The following is a 12,439-nucleotide window of genomic DNA, read 5'->3' as shown; positions in this document are numbered from 1 at the left end:
ATGACCCTTGACATCTAGGGGGCTCTAGATTTGTTAGTCCCACTCTTTTTCTTTAAGGGAACATACTTGCTCTAAACCCTCAGGAACTCCTCCTTGAATGTCTCCCACTACTCTGACACTGATTTACATTCAAGTAGCTATTTCCACTGAAAAGTAGACTGCACCAAGACATTTTGTGGAGCAAGAAAATCTTTGTCACTAAAATGATTAAATCCCATGACAGCAGTTATTGAAAATCTCTGCCACTTTCAGAATTCTTTAAGTTGTCCTCTGATGAATTCAGGCAGTGGCAGTGTGTCTATGTGAACTTTGTCCACTAGGTGCTGCAGGACTGTGTACAAACACTGTTCCTGCAGTGACATTAACCGGCAGCTTCTCATCACAAGCTGAAGTTCTGTTTCTGCAGTTGTGGAACTGACGATGGGATACAGGGGTACTCCAACCTGTGGGGGTTCAAATGACACTAGGATCAGTGATACACAAGAGTCCAGTAATCAAAGTATCTGCAGCATTAAAATCTAGAGTTCCAAAAAATAAATGAATACGTGCAACACTCTTCAAGGCATCGCAATGTAATAAGGATGATTTTTTTAAAACCATTTCATGTGAGACAGTGCTGGGTCATTTTTGCTAGTCTGAAAGCTGCAGCGATATATTTTATTTGATTATAATCTTCAGCCTGATAGATGAACTGTCTCGTTATTATTTGGTGAATATTTGTGCTCATCAATGTGACGGATATTAACCCTGAGAAACAGAACAACCTTGTACCTCTGGCACCCAGACAGCATAAAACATTCCCAAATCACAGCCAAATGCAGCTTAAAATGCTCAACAATGTGCCTCAATACTACCTGAGAAGATAACTCCTCACTAGACCAGTGACAACATTTCAATTTCCCATTTTTGTTGCTGCTCTGAGGCCATTGGTTTATTGTCAATATAGGCTCAAGCACCAACTAGGAGCTGATTCAGTCACAGTTTCTTCACACTGGGCCCTTACTGCAGCAGAAAGAAGAATTTCATCCCAACGGTCTAGACTGGACTCAAATCCTAATCCCAGAGGTCAAAGGACAATGTTATAATCACTTTGCCACTCAGTTCCCTGAGACACACTATTTTATCAAGGCAATGCAGTAAAACAGAGTATTGTAGGTGACCTGCATGATAACACATCTTTCCACTAAAAGTGAAAATAAAATAAACTATTTCATTATTATTTGTCACTTTTTCTCACAATATAATAAACACAGAGTATTATCTATGGCTGTCAGTACTAATTACCTTATTGAGGCCTGTAAATGCCACACCCAAATGGTGACCATTCTTATAAAAGGCCATAGTACCATCATACAGGTTTAAGTCAACTCCAATGATTGTGGCTTTATCATAGAATGGTTCAGTGTACCGCCTGCTTTGTCCAGCATGCCAGATTGTACCTTTGTAAGATAAACCCCAGCTTTCAGAATCCATTCCTGTAAGAAGGAAATAACGTCAGGTTAGATTCGTAACAAATTAGATGAGCTGTCGGCAAAAATAATAACAAATGGGTATGATCTTATAGCCGTAACAGAGACATGGTTGCAAGGTGACCAAGACTGGGAACTAAACATGCAGGGGTACTTGACCATTCGGAAGGACAGACAGAAAGGAAAAGGAGGTGGGGTAGCTCTGTTGATAAAGGATGGAATCACTGCAATAGTGAGAAACGATATTGGCTCAAATGATCAGGATGTTGAAGCAAGTTGGGTGGAGATAAGGAATAATGGAAAAAGTCACTGGGGGGCATAGTCTATAGGCCCTCTAATAATGGCAACTCTGTTGGTCGGAGTATAAACCAAGAAATAGTGGGGGCTTGTAAACAGGGAAAAACAATAATCATGGATGATTTTAACCCCCATATTGATTGGGCAAATCAAATTGGTCAGAGTAGCCTTGAGAAAGAGTTCATAGAGTGCATAAGGAATGGGTTCCTTGAGCAGTATGTAATGGAACCAACCAGGGGGCAGGCTATCTTAGATCTGGTCCTGTGTAATGAGACAGGATTAATAAACAATCTCCTAGTAAAGGTTCCCTTTGGAATGAGTGATGGTTCAATTTCAAATTCAGATGGAGGGCGAGAAAGTTGGATCTCAAACCAGCGTACTAAGCTTAAATAAAGGAGGCTACAAAGGTATGAGGGCAGAGTTGAGTAAAGTGGACTGGGAAAATAGATTAAAGTGTAGGACAGTTGATGAACAGTGGCATACATTTAAGGAGATATTTCATAACTCTCAAGAAAAATATATTCCAATGAGGAGGAAAGAGTGTAAAAGGAAAGATAGCCATTCGTAGCTAACTAAAGAAAAAAAGGATGTTATCCAATTAAAAACAAGGGCATACAAAGTGGCCAAAACGCGTGGAAGGACAGGAGATTGGGAAGCTTTTAAAAGCCAGAAAAGAATGACTAAAAAATTGATAATGAAAGGGAAGATAGACAATGAAAGTAAACTAGCACGAAATATAAAAACAGGTAGCAAGAGTTTCTACAGGTATATAAAATGAAAAAGAGTGGCTAAAGTAAATGTTAGCCCATTAGAGGACGAGACTGGGGAATTAGTGATGGGGAACATGGAGATGGTAGAAACTCCGAATAAATATTTTATATCAGTCTTTACGGTAGAGGACACTAAAAATATCCCAACAGTGGACAGTCAAGGGGCTATAGGGGGGAGGAACTTAACACAATCACAATCACTAAGGGAGGTAGTACACAATAAGATAATGGGACTAAAGGCAGATAAATCCCCTGGACCTGATGGCTTGCATCCTAGGGTCTTAAGAGAAGTAGCGGCAGGGATTGTGGATGCATTGGTTGTAATTTACCAAAATTCCCTGGATTCTGGGGAGGTCCCAGAAGATTGGAAAACTACAAATGTAATACCCCCATTTAAAAACGGTGGCAACTAAAAAAGCAGAAAACTATAGACCAGTTAGCCTAACATCTGTGGTTGGAAAAATGTTGGAGTCTATTATTAAAGAAACAGTAGCAGGACATTTGGAAAAACATAATTCAGTCAGGCAGAGTCAGCATGGATTTATGAAGGGGAAGTCATATTTGACAAATTTGCTGGAATTCTTTGAGGATGTAATGAACAGGGTGGATAAAGGATAACCAGTGGATGTGGTGTATTTGGATTTCTAAAAGGCATTTGACAAGGTGCCACATAAAAGGTTACTGCACAAGATAAAAGTTCACGGGGTTGGGGGTAATATATTAGAATGGATAGAGAATTGGCTAACTAACAGAAAACAGAGAGTCGGGATAAATGGTTCATTCGCGGGTTGGCAATCACTAACTGGTGGGGTTCCGCAGGGATCAGTGCTGGGACCCCAACTATTTACAATCTATATTAGCGACTTGGATGAAGGGACCGAGTGTAATGTAGCCAAGTTTGCTGATGATACAAAGATGGGAGGAAAAGCAATGTGTGAGGACGACACAAAAAACCCGTAAAAGGACATAGACTGGCTAAGTGAGTGGGCAAATAATTGGCAGATGGAATATAATGTTGGAAAGTGTGAGGTTATGCACTTTGGCAGAAAAAAAATCAAAGAGTAAGTTATTATTTAAATGGAAAAAAATTGCAAAGTGCTGCAGTACAGCAGGATCTGAGGGTCCGGTGCATGAAACACAAAAGAACAGTATGCAGGTACAGCAAGTGATCAGGAAGGCCAATGGAATCTTGGCCTTTATTGCAAAGGGGATGGAGTATAAAAGCAGGGAAGTCTTGCTGCAGTTGTACAGGGTATTGGTGAGGCCACACCTGGAATACTGCGTATAGTTTTGTTTCCATATTTAAGAAAGGATATACTTGCTTCAGAGAAGGTTCACTAGGTTGATTCCGGAGATGAAGGGGCTGACTTATGAGGAAAGGTTGAGTAGGTTGGGCCTCTACTCATTGGAACTCAGAAGAATGAGAGGTGATCGTATCGAAACGTATAAGATTATGAGGAGGCTTAACAAGGTGGATACAGAGAGGATGTTTCCACTGATAGGGGAGACTAGAACTAGGGGGCATAATCTTAGAATAAGGGGTCGCGGATTTAAAACTGAGATGAGGAGGATTTTTTTCTCTCAGAGGGTTGTAAATCTGTGGAAATCACTGCCTCAGAGAGCTGTGGAAGGTGGGACATTGAATAAATTTAAGACAGAGATAGACAGTTTCTTAACCAATAAGGGCATAAGGGGTTCTGGGGAGCAGGCAGGGAAGTGGACCCGAGTCTATGATCGGATCAGCCATGATCATATTAAATGGCGGAGCAGGCTCAATGGGACTGTATGGGCTACTCCTGCTTCTATTTCTTATGTTCTTATAACTGATCAATCCAAAAAAAGCTGTGCTTAATCTGATTGAGTCAATTACCTGGCAATTAGCCCATTCCATTTTGTTCCAGCAATATCCCAAATTTGAACAGTTATAAAGAAAAAATGTACTTCAATAATCAAACCAAAAAAATGAGCAGTTATGTTCAGGGCTAGTAATTCAGTATAACATGATATCCTGTGACAAATCCGACAAATTTCTATACTAAATGCATGTAGTAAGATTTGGCTCTTAATCTCTCCTGTCTTCCACCCTATCATAGACCTTCCCTTTTGTTCTTTCCTCCCCTCCCCCTTTCACTGCCGCTGCACTTCTTTAAGAATCTGTTAGATCTCGAACTTTTCCAGTTCTGACGAAGAATCACAGACCTGAAATGTTAACTCTGTTTCTCTCCATAGATGCTGCTTGACCTGCTGAGATTTCCAGCATTTTCTGTTTTTATTATTGGAGGAAATTACCACAGCCTTACCTGAGGCAGGAGTGTTATGTTTACATATGATAACCTGAACTAGTTCAGCACACAAGAACTAGTTCAGGTTATCATCAGTGACAGAATTCTTGCATACTTTTAGAAGTTACTTACCAAGCATGTTTATAAACTGATAATTCCCAAGATGCAGATGTGCTTGTTTTGTCCCAGCACCCACCATCACAGATGTACCATATGGAGCTTCAAGAAACTTAACTTCCCAATAGTGTTCTCCATGGATGAAGCCTATACAAACAGCACAATGAATAAAAAGATGCATTTATTAAATATCTTATTAAAGATATTTAATCAATATGTTAAACACCTGACTCTACACAATGTGCAGATTTATATTTCTGTCGCAACAAAGCTATGGCAATGTTTCTTTGTGCTTGAACTTTTTGAGGTAACACGACATTATATTGTGCTCATTTCATTTTACACTTTTTCACCAGAGTATTTTCTAGAAGAATCATATAAGTCTAGAAATGACTGCTGACAATATTAGTGGACAAATGCTACTGCATTCATATTTTCCTCTATGTGCTATTTTAATGTAGGCTTTGCGAAATTTATTTTAAAATAGTTAATACAGCTGCTGCAGCAGCAAATGGAGGAGTATCATGCACACATGTTAAACTTTCATCAGCTAATATTGCCAACGGCCATTTCTAGGCTACCTACAGTAGAATTAAAAAAAACAATGCTTTGAATTAGTGGTTTTCTACATTTTTTTTTTCTGGGTGAAATAACCGTAAAAAAAAACGGAAGGCCGAAAGGGCAGAGAAAATAGGATCTGAAGTTGGCTGGCACTGCTGGAAAGAACGGCTGCTACAATGATTGGAGGGAACTACAAATAATTGATCCAAAAATAATTTGATACTCTTCATCTTGGGACAATAGATGTAAAATGTTAACAGGCAATAAGGCTAACGAAAATGTTTAGTGAAATGATCTGAGCCAGCAAACGAGTAGAGAAAGACTGAAAAAACTGAACGAACACTGCATTGTCTACATTGTATCTGTTGCCCACATTACCCATTAAACGCAAAGGCTTAAACTAAATATAATGTGATTGAATTCCAAAAGGGTAAGTGATTGCTTGGCAGCTGAACAAATATATTTCAGAATCACTTTAGGTGTAATTTTAACTTTTATCCCGGCTGAAAAACGGTCAATAATGAATTGGCATCCAGTTTTACACCCTTCTCAATTTTCTTTTCCAATAGTGTAAAACAGGCAGCTAATTCACTATTGCCCTTCTTTGCCCAGCTATAAAAGTTAAAATTACCCTCATTACGTGTTATGTTGTCACGAATATACAGTTGAGATGGCTACAGTGGGAGATTGGGTGATGGTGGTGTGTCAGCATGCCACTGGTGTATCGCTGAAACCACGTCTGACTCTTGAAATGAAAGTTTCTCTTTCCTCCTCCCTTTCTTTTCTGTCTCTGTATGGTGATTATAAGAAATGCGTTTGGAGTGGTTGCAACCCAGTTCCTGGTGGGCATGAGTCCACAGCACAAAAGTGCTGCCTGTTTGGTACTGATTTTCTTTCTGTTGATCTAAAACAGGATGGGGTATAAATCTGAAGCTCAGGACTGCACCAGTAAAACAAAATGATCTGGTCCACCTACTATAGCACTGCAATGGATGTCAGCATCAAATGTAGGCTAAAATCCCCAAGCTGGCTGCAAACTAAGGCAACTGATTGCCATTGATAAACCAGAAAAAATATTAATGTGAAACATTTGATACTGTATCTGAAATAAAGCTTCTCTTAGTCTGGTATTATTTGGTAGTAAACAACAAAAACGCAGAACACAAAGTGTCCATTATGACGCTACCTTTTGTTCCTCTCACTCCAGCTGTGCCTTCACTTTGTAAGATGGGGTCAATATGGAAGTAAACTGCTCCCCGACAAGGAGAAAGTTGCACTGCTGGTGACTTGGCATTAATGTCCCACTCCCAGCATTCCTCAACAAAGCCAGCTGAGACAGATTGAGGTAGACAGGGACACTGCATTGTCTATCTAAAGGCATAACCAGAAACAGATTATAATAAGGATCTATTTTAACAAGCAATTTAACAACATTTGCACCTTAAAGTGCAGTAAATGAGCTATATTAGAAGTGAATTGATAAATAGAACCCAAAGGGTTTCAAACTCATTTTATGTATTTTTAATTTAACCAGCACTTTGGTACTGGCCCGGATGTCCCTCTCTTCCCCTTTAAGATTCAAAATTTCAGACATTTTACCTGTCATAATGCTGCCACTTTTGCTTCAATATGAAGTGGTTTCAGGTGCGCATCAATATGACATTAACAGTATAAAGTCTGGATCTGACTCCAAAGTACACTGAAAGCCAGGAGGTGTGAGATCACCTCCCATGGGTAGTCTGACACGGATTGGACTGTTCTCCTTACTGTGGTTTATTTAATGTTCGGAGAAAGCAGTCACTCCTATCTGGAAAATTCATTTTCCAGGAAACACAGCTGAGTACGGACATCAGAACAGTCATGCACATGCTCCCAGCTGCTGGGAAGGATGGCATTTGAACTCGGGTCTACCAACTGTACATCACACTAGACAGATATCTGTAATATAACTTAATTCTAAAATAGTAAAATAATGCCAATAAGGTTATGTATTGTCTAGCTGATCGTCACATGGTATTGCATACAAGAAATCAAGACCAAGTGTAATCTTCAGGTGAAGTGAGGTTAGAGGGCAAGGATAACTGGACCAGTGCACGTAGGCATATTTAAGACCCAATTTCAAAGTTATACAGTCTGTTCTTATTTTTACATAATACTTTGATTTGATTTTTTTAAATTATTTGTTCTTATGATGTCGATAACACTGGAAAGGCAGTGTTTATTGTTCATCCCCAGTTGCCCTGAAATCATTCACATCGGCCACAATTTCGCCACCCGTGGTGAGTCCAGGGCAGCCTGGGTCTTTAGTGAGATTCCAGCCTGCTCTTGGTTGCAGCCTGCTCTCTCCAAGTACTTTTACGATGATGGGGCTTGTTAGGCCTGCCCAGCAAGGTACCCGGCCAATTAAAAGGAAGCGCGTCTGATGAGGTCATTTGATGATGCCTCATCAGCCAGTTTGCTTAAAGGGACCAAGTCCACATTGATTTTGACAGTTGTACTGTCAGTGTTCCACAGCATTGAGGTGATGGAAACACTGACAAGTACTGCACAAAGGTGCACAGCTGCACCCAGGCCCTTCCATGATACACTCCAGATGCTTATGGAGGGAGTCACAGCACGTAGGGAGGTTCTCTTCTCTTCCAATGGGTGGAAGAGACTTCCCCAGGCGACCAATGCAGCCTGGTTGCACATTGCACAGGAGGACACAAGCAGCGATGTCGTCAGGAGGACCAGGCTGGAGTGGCGCAAACCTTTCAATGATCTCAGTAGATCAGGAAACGTTACTGCAGAACTATGCCCAACGTTATACTGCTGTACCACCCATCACATCCCCATCACTGTCTTCCCTACCCTACTCCTACACATCCTAACTCACACCAACTTACCTTGTATCACCACCCATCCCTCTCTCTCTATCTGCATTGTCACTTCCCCATCTCACTAGCCACCCCTCACACTCACCCTCATATTAGTCCAATCATACCAACTAACAACACACAAAGGTAGGGACTTGGGTCTTTTAGCCAATGTTCATGTAAAGTTTCTATTAATATATTGTCAAACAATGAAATCTTTATTTTCAACCCTTTGCATCCTTGGACAGATTTATGTGGACTTTGGAAGTGGCCTAGTGAGTTGCAGTGAATGGTGAGATACAACAGTATTCCCCGCAATGGTGATGAGTGTGAAAGGAATGGCTTGGTCATTTCAGGGATGCTTTATGATGCTGGTGCGGGGTGGTGCCAACTTGCCGCATCATGTGTACATCGTCAACTGAAGTAAATGTGGCCATGGTGAGGCCATCCCTGGCCTCCCTGGCAGCAATGTGATCAAGTGCAGGTGGCCTGTGTCCAATGCAGCATCAGGTGACTGCGGAGAAGGTTGGTGGTGTTGTTGGTGCTGTTGGTATGCCTGGTGATTCTGGTGTGCCTGGTGATGTTGGTGGTGGGATTCTGAGGACCAAGCTGAGATTTTTTCTGGAATACATGGCAGCTGAAGTTGAGATGACAGAAGCGATTTGTCACTAGGCCACTTCCAAAAGTGCACATAAATCTGTCCAAGGATGCAAAGGGTTGAAAATAAAGATTTCAATGTTTGACAACACATTAACAGAAACTTTACATGAACATTGGCTAAAGTTGAAATGTGTATTTCAAATCCTGAAGGCTCCAGCTTCTAAGATTGGAAAGTGAACAGCTGTGAAATTGTAGCTTTGATACCACATTTGTAGATGTCTACTATTCAGAACTCTTTTTGGGAGGAAACTAAAACATTAAATCGTGTCCCCCCGATCACCCTGGCGCGGATGTACGCGCGGAAGAGAGGCAGGCAGTCAGGCTTGTCTACTATTCAGAAGAATGGATACACATTGAAAACCTGACCTATTTACCTGACGTGATCCCCAAGCACCATGAAGCTCATCAAAAAGCTGGAAAATGGTAAGTAGAGGATAAAATTGTCTTTAATTGGCTTTTAACTAGTTCTTAATGATGTAAATTGCCTCCCCCGCCACTTGGTGTCAGGTCTGTTAAGCACTGACAGATCCAACCTCTGGGAGACTAGCTTGGAAGCAGGTTGACAGCGGACTCCCAACCCGCTGTCAAGCATTTCCATTTCACAGCTGGCCCGCCTCCAAACTTGCCTTCTCAGCGCCGGTAAAATTTCAGCCATAGTTTGTGGGACTGGAATGACATATAGGCCTCACTGTGGGGAGCCGGCAGGTTCCCTGCTTTTATACTCCATCCACTTTGCAATAAAGGCCAAGATACCATTGGCCTTCCTGATCACTTGCTGTACCTGCATACAATCCCTTTGTGCTTTATGCACAAGTACCCCTAGGTCCCGCTGTACTGCGGCACTTTGCAATCTTTCTCCATTTAAATAATAACTTGCTCTTTGATTTTTTTCTGCCAAAGTGTATGACCTCCCACTTTCCAACATTATACTCCATCTGCCAAATTTTTGCCCACTCACCTAGCTTGTCTATGTCGTTTTGCAGATTTTTTGTGTCCTCCTCACACATTGCTTTTCCTCCCATCTTTGTATCGTCAGCAAACTTGGCTACGTTACACTCAATCCCTTCTTCCAAGTCGTTAATATAGATTGTAAATAGTTGGGGTCCCAGCACTGATCCCTGCAGCACCCCACTAGTTACTGGTTGCCAACCAGAGAATGAACCATTTATCCCGACACTCTGTTTTCTGTTAGTTAGCCAATCCTCTATCCATGCTAATATATTACCCCCAACCCCGTGAACTTTTATCTTATAAGAACATAAGAACATAAGAATTAGGAACAGGAGTAGGCCATCTAGCCCCGCGAGCCTACTCCGCCACTCAACAAGATTATGGCTGATCTGGCCGTGGACTCAGCTCCACTTACCCGACTGCTCCCCGTAACCCTTAATTCACTTATTGGTTAAAAATCTATCTACCTGTGATTTGAATACATTCAATGAGCTAGCCTCAACTGCTTCCTTGGGCAGAGAATTCCACAGATTTACAACCCTCTGGGAGAAGAAATTCCTTCTCAACTCGGTTTTAAATTGGCTCCCCTGTATTTTCAGGCTGTGCCCCCTAATTATAGTCTCCCTGAGCAGTGGAAACAACCTCTCTGCCTCTATCTTGTCTATCCCTTTCATTATTTTAAATGTTTATATAAGATCACCCCTCATCCTTCTGAACTCCAACGAGTAAAGACCCAGTCTACTCAATCTATCATTATAAGGTAACCCCCTCATCTCCGCTTTCAGCCTAGTGAATCATCTCTGTACCCCCTCCAAAGCTAGTATATCCTTCCTTAAGTAAGGTGAACGAAACTGCACGCAGTAGTCCAGGTGCGGTCTCACCAATACCCTGTACAGTTTCAGCAGGACCGCCCTGCTTTTGTACTCCATCCCTCTCACAATGAAGGCCAACATTCCATTCGCCTTCCTGATTACTTGCTGCACCTGTAAACTAACTTTTTGGGATTCATGCACAAGGAGGTCCTTGACGGCGCCCCTTCGCTTTAGGAGAGGGGTGCGCCAGGGATGCCCCATGTCCGGCCAGTTATACGCCGTTTGCGTGGAGCCTTTCCTGCGCCTCTTGCGGACGAGGTTGACGGGACTGGCTCTGCAAGGGCCGGGCGTGGAGGTCGTCCTCTCGGCTTACGCCGATGACATGCTCCTCGCGGTAGAGGATCCCGCTGACCTGCGGAGGATGCGTGAGTGCCAGGAGATTTACTCGGCCGCGTCCTCCGCCAGGATCAACTGGGAGAAATGTTCCGGACTCCTGGTGGGTCAGTGGCGGGTGGACTCCCTGCCGGAGGAGCTCAGGCCTTTTGCCTGGAGCACGACCCATCTCCTCTATCTGGGAGTCTACCTTAGCCCCGACGAGGGAGCCTGGCCGGCGAACTGGCAGGAGCTGGAGGCCAAGGTCACCGCTCGCCTAGGGCGCTGGACAGGACTGCTCCGAGTGCTGTCCTACAGGGGTCGAGCGCTAGTCATAAACCAGCTGGTGGCCGCAATGCTGTGGTACCGGCTGGTCACTTTGACCCCTCCCCCTGCGTTTGTCGCCAAGATACAGAAGAAGCTGGTGGACTTCTTCTGGAACAACAGGAAGCACTGGGTCTCTGCTGCGGTCTTGAGTCTCCCGCTTGAGGAGGGCGGTCAGTCGTTGGTGTGCGTCAGCGCCCAGCTCGCGACTTTCCGTCTTCAGACCCTGCAGAGATACCTTTACGTCGAGCACCCTCCTAGGTGATGTGCTCTGGCGAGGTATTTCTTCCGCCAGCAGCGCGACCTCAATTATGACACGCAGCTCCTGTTTGTGAACTTGGGGGGTGCCAGGACCTCCCTCCGGGAGCTGCCTGTCTTTTACAGGGAACTCATCAGGGTCTGGAACAAAGTCTCCACCAAGCGCAGCTCTCCGCCGGCTGGAGTGGCGGCCGTCCTGCAGGAACCGCTGCTCGGGAATCCGTACCTCCACGGCCGAGGTTTTATGTGGCGGTCGGAAGAGAGGGCTGTGGCTGGTGAGGTGACCAGGGTCAGGGACCTGCTCGATGGCGGAGGAGCGGGCTGGATGGCGCCAGACACGCTGGCGCGGCGCCTAAATTCTGCCAACGTCCGCCACGCGGCCGATGCCATCGAGTCGCTAAAAACAGCTCTGGGCCCTGACTCCGTTAGGTGCATCGAGGAGGCTCAAGCACGTGGGGAGATCCCGTCCGAACTGACCCCCGTCCGGACGGAATTCCTCATCGGCGCCAAACCCCGGAACCTCCCTCGGGGGCCGGCGCCTCACAACTTGAGCCGCCTCGGGGAAATCCCCTCCGCGCCTTTCAGTTCCGCGCGGAGGGGTTTCCTGTACGGGCTGCTCCTGCACACCCTCAACTTTGCCATCCTCGCCGGCCGTCCGGACACGCCATGGCGTACCATCTTGCCGTCCGGAGGAGGCGGGGGTCCCCGATG

General features: G+C 44.0%; 1 protein-coding gene across 1 annotated transcript; it reads right to left on the bottom strand.

Moving 5' to 3' along the window:
• Window positions 1-248: 248 nt before the first annotated feature.
• On the bottom strand, window positions 249-6,860 carry LOC139279641 (SPRY domain-containing SOCS box protein 3). The gene is made up of 4 exons (XM_070898749.1): window positions 6,683-6,860; window positions 4,951-5,082; window positions 1,285-1,475; window positions 249-443 (listed from the first exon to the last, which is right to left on the bottom strand). The coding sequence occupies exons 1-4, from the start codon at window positions 6,858-6,860 to the stop codon at window positions 249-251; spliced, it is 696 nt and encodes a 231-aa protein (XP_070754850.1).
• Window positions 6,861-12,439: the final 5,579 nt, after the last annotated feature.

Source organism: Pristiophorus japonicus, chromosome 14, assembly GCF_044704955.1.
Source record: "Pristiophorus japonicus isolate sPriJap1 chromosome 14, sPriJap1.hap1, whole genome shotgun sequence".
NCBI classification, from domain to species: domain Eukaryota; kingdom Metazoa; phylum Chordata; class Chondrichthyes; family Pristiophoridae; genus Pristiophorus; species Pristiophorus japonicus.
This window is presented reverse-complemented; position numbering and strand designations above follow the sequence as displayed.

Coding starts and splice junctions, on each gene's coding strand:
- LOC139279641 (XM_070898749.1), bottom strand. CDS start 6,860: ATGCAGTGTCCCTGTCTACCTCAATCTGTCTCAGCTGGCTTTGTTGAG. Junction 1,476..4,950: donor TCAGTTTATAAACATGCTTG/GTAAGTAACTTC, acceptor TCCTTCTTACAG/GAATGGATTCTGAAAGCTGG. Junction 444..1,284: donor CATTTACAGGCCTCAATAAG/GTAATTAGTACT, acceptor GAACCCCCACAG/GTTGGAGTACCCCTGTATCC.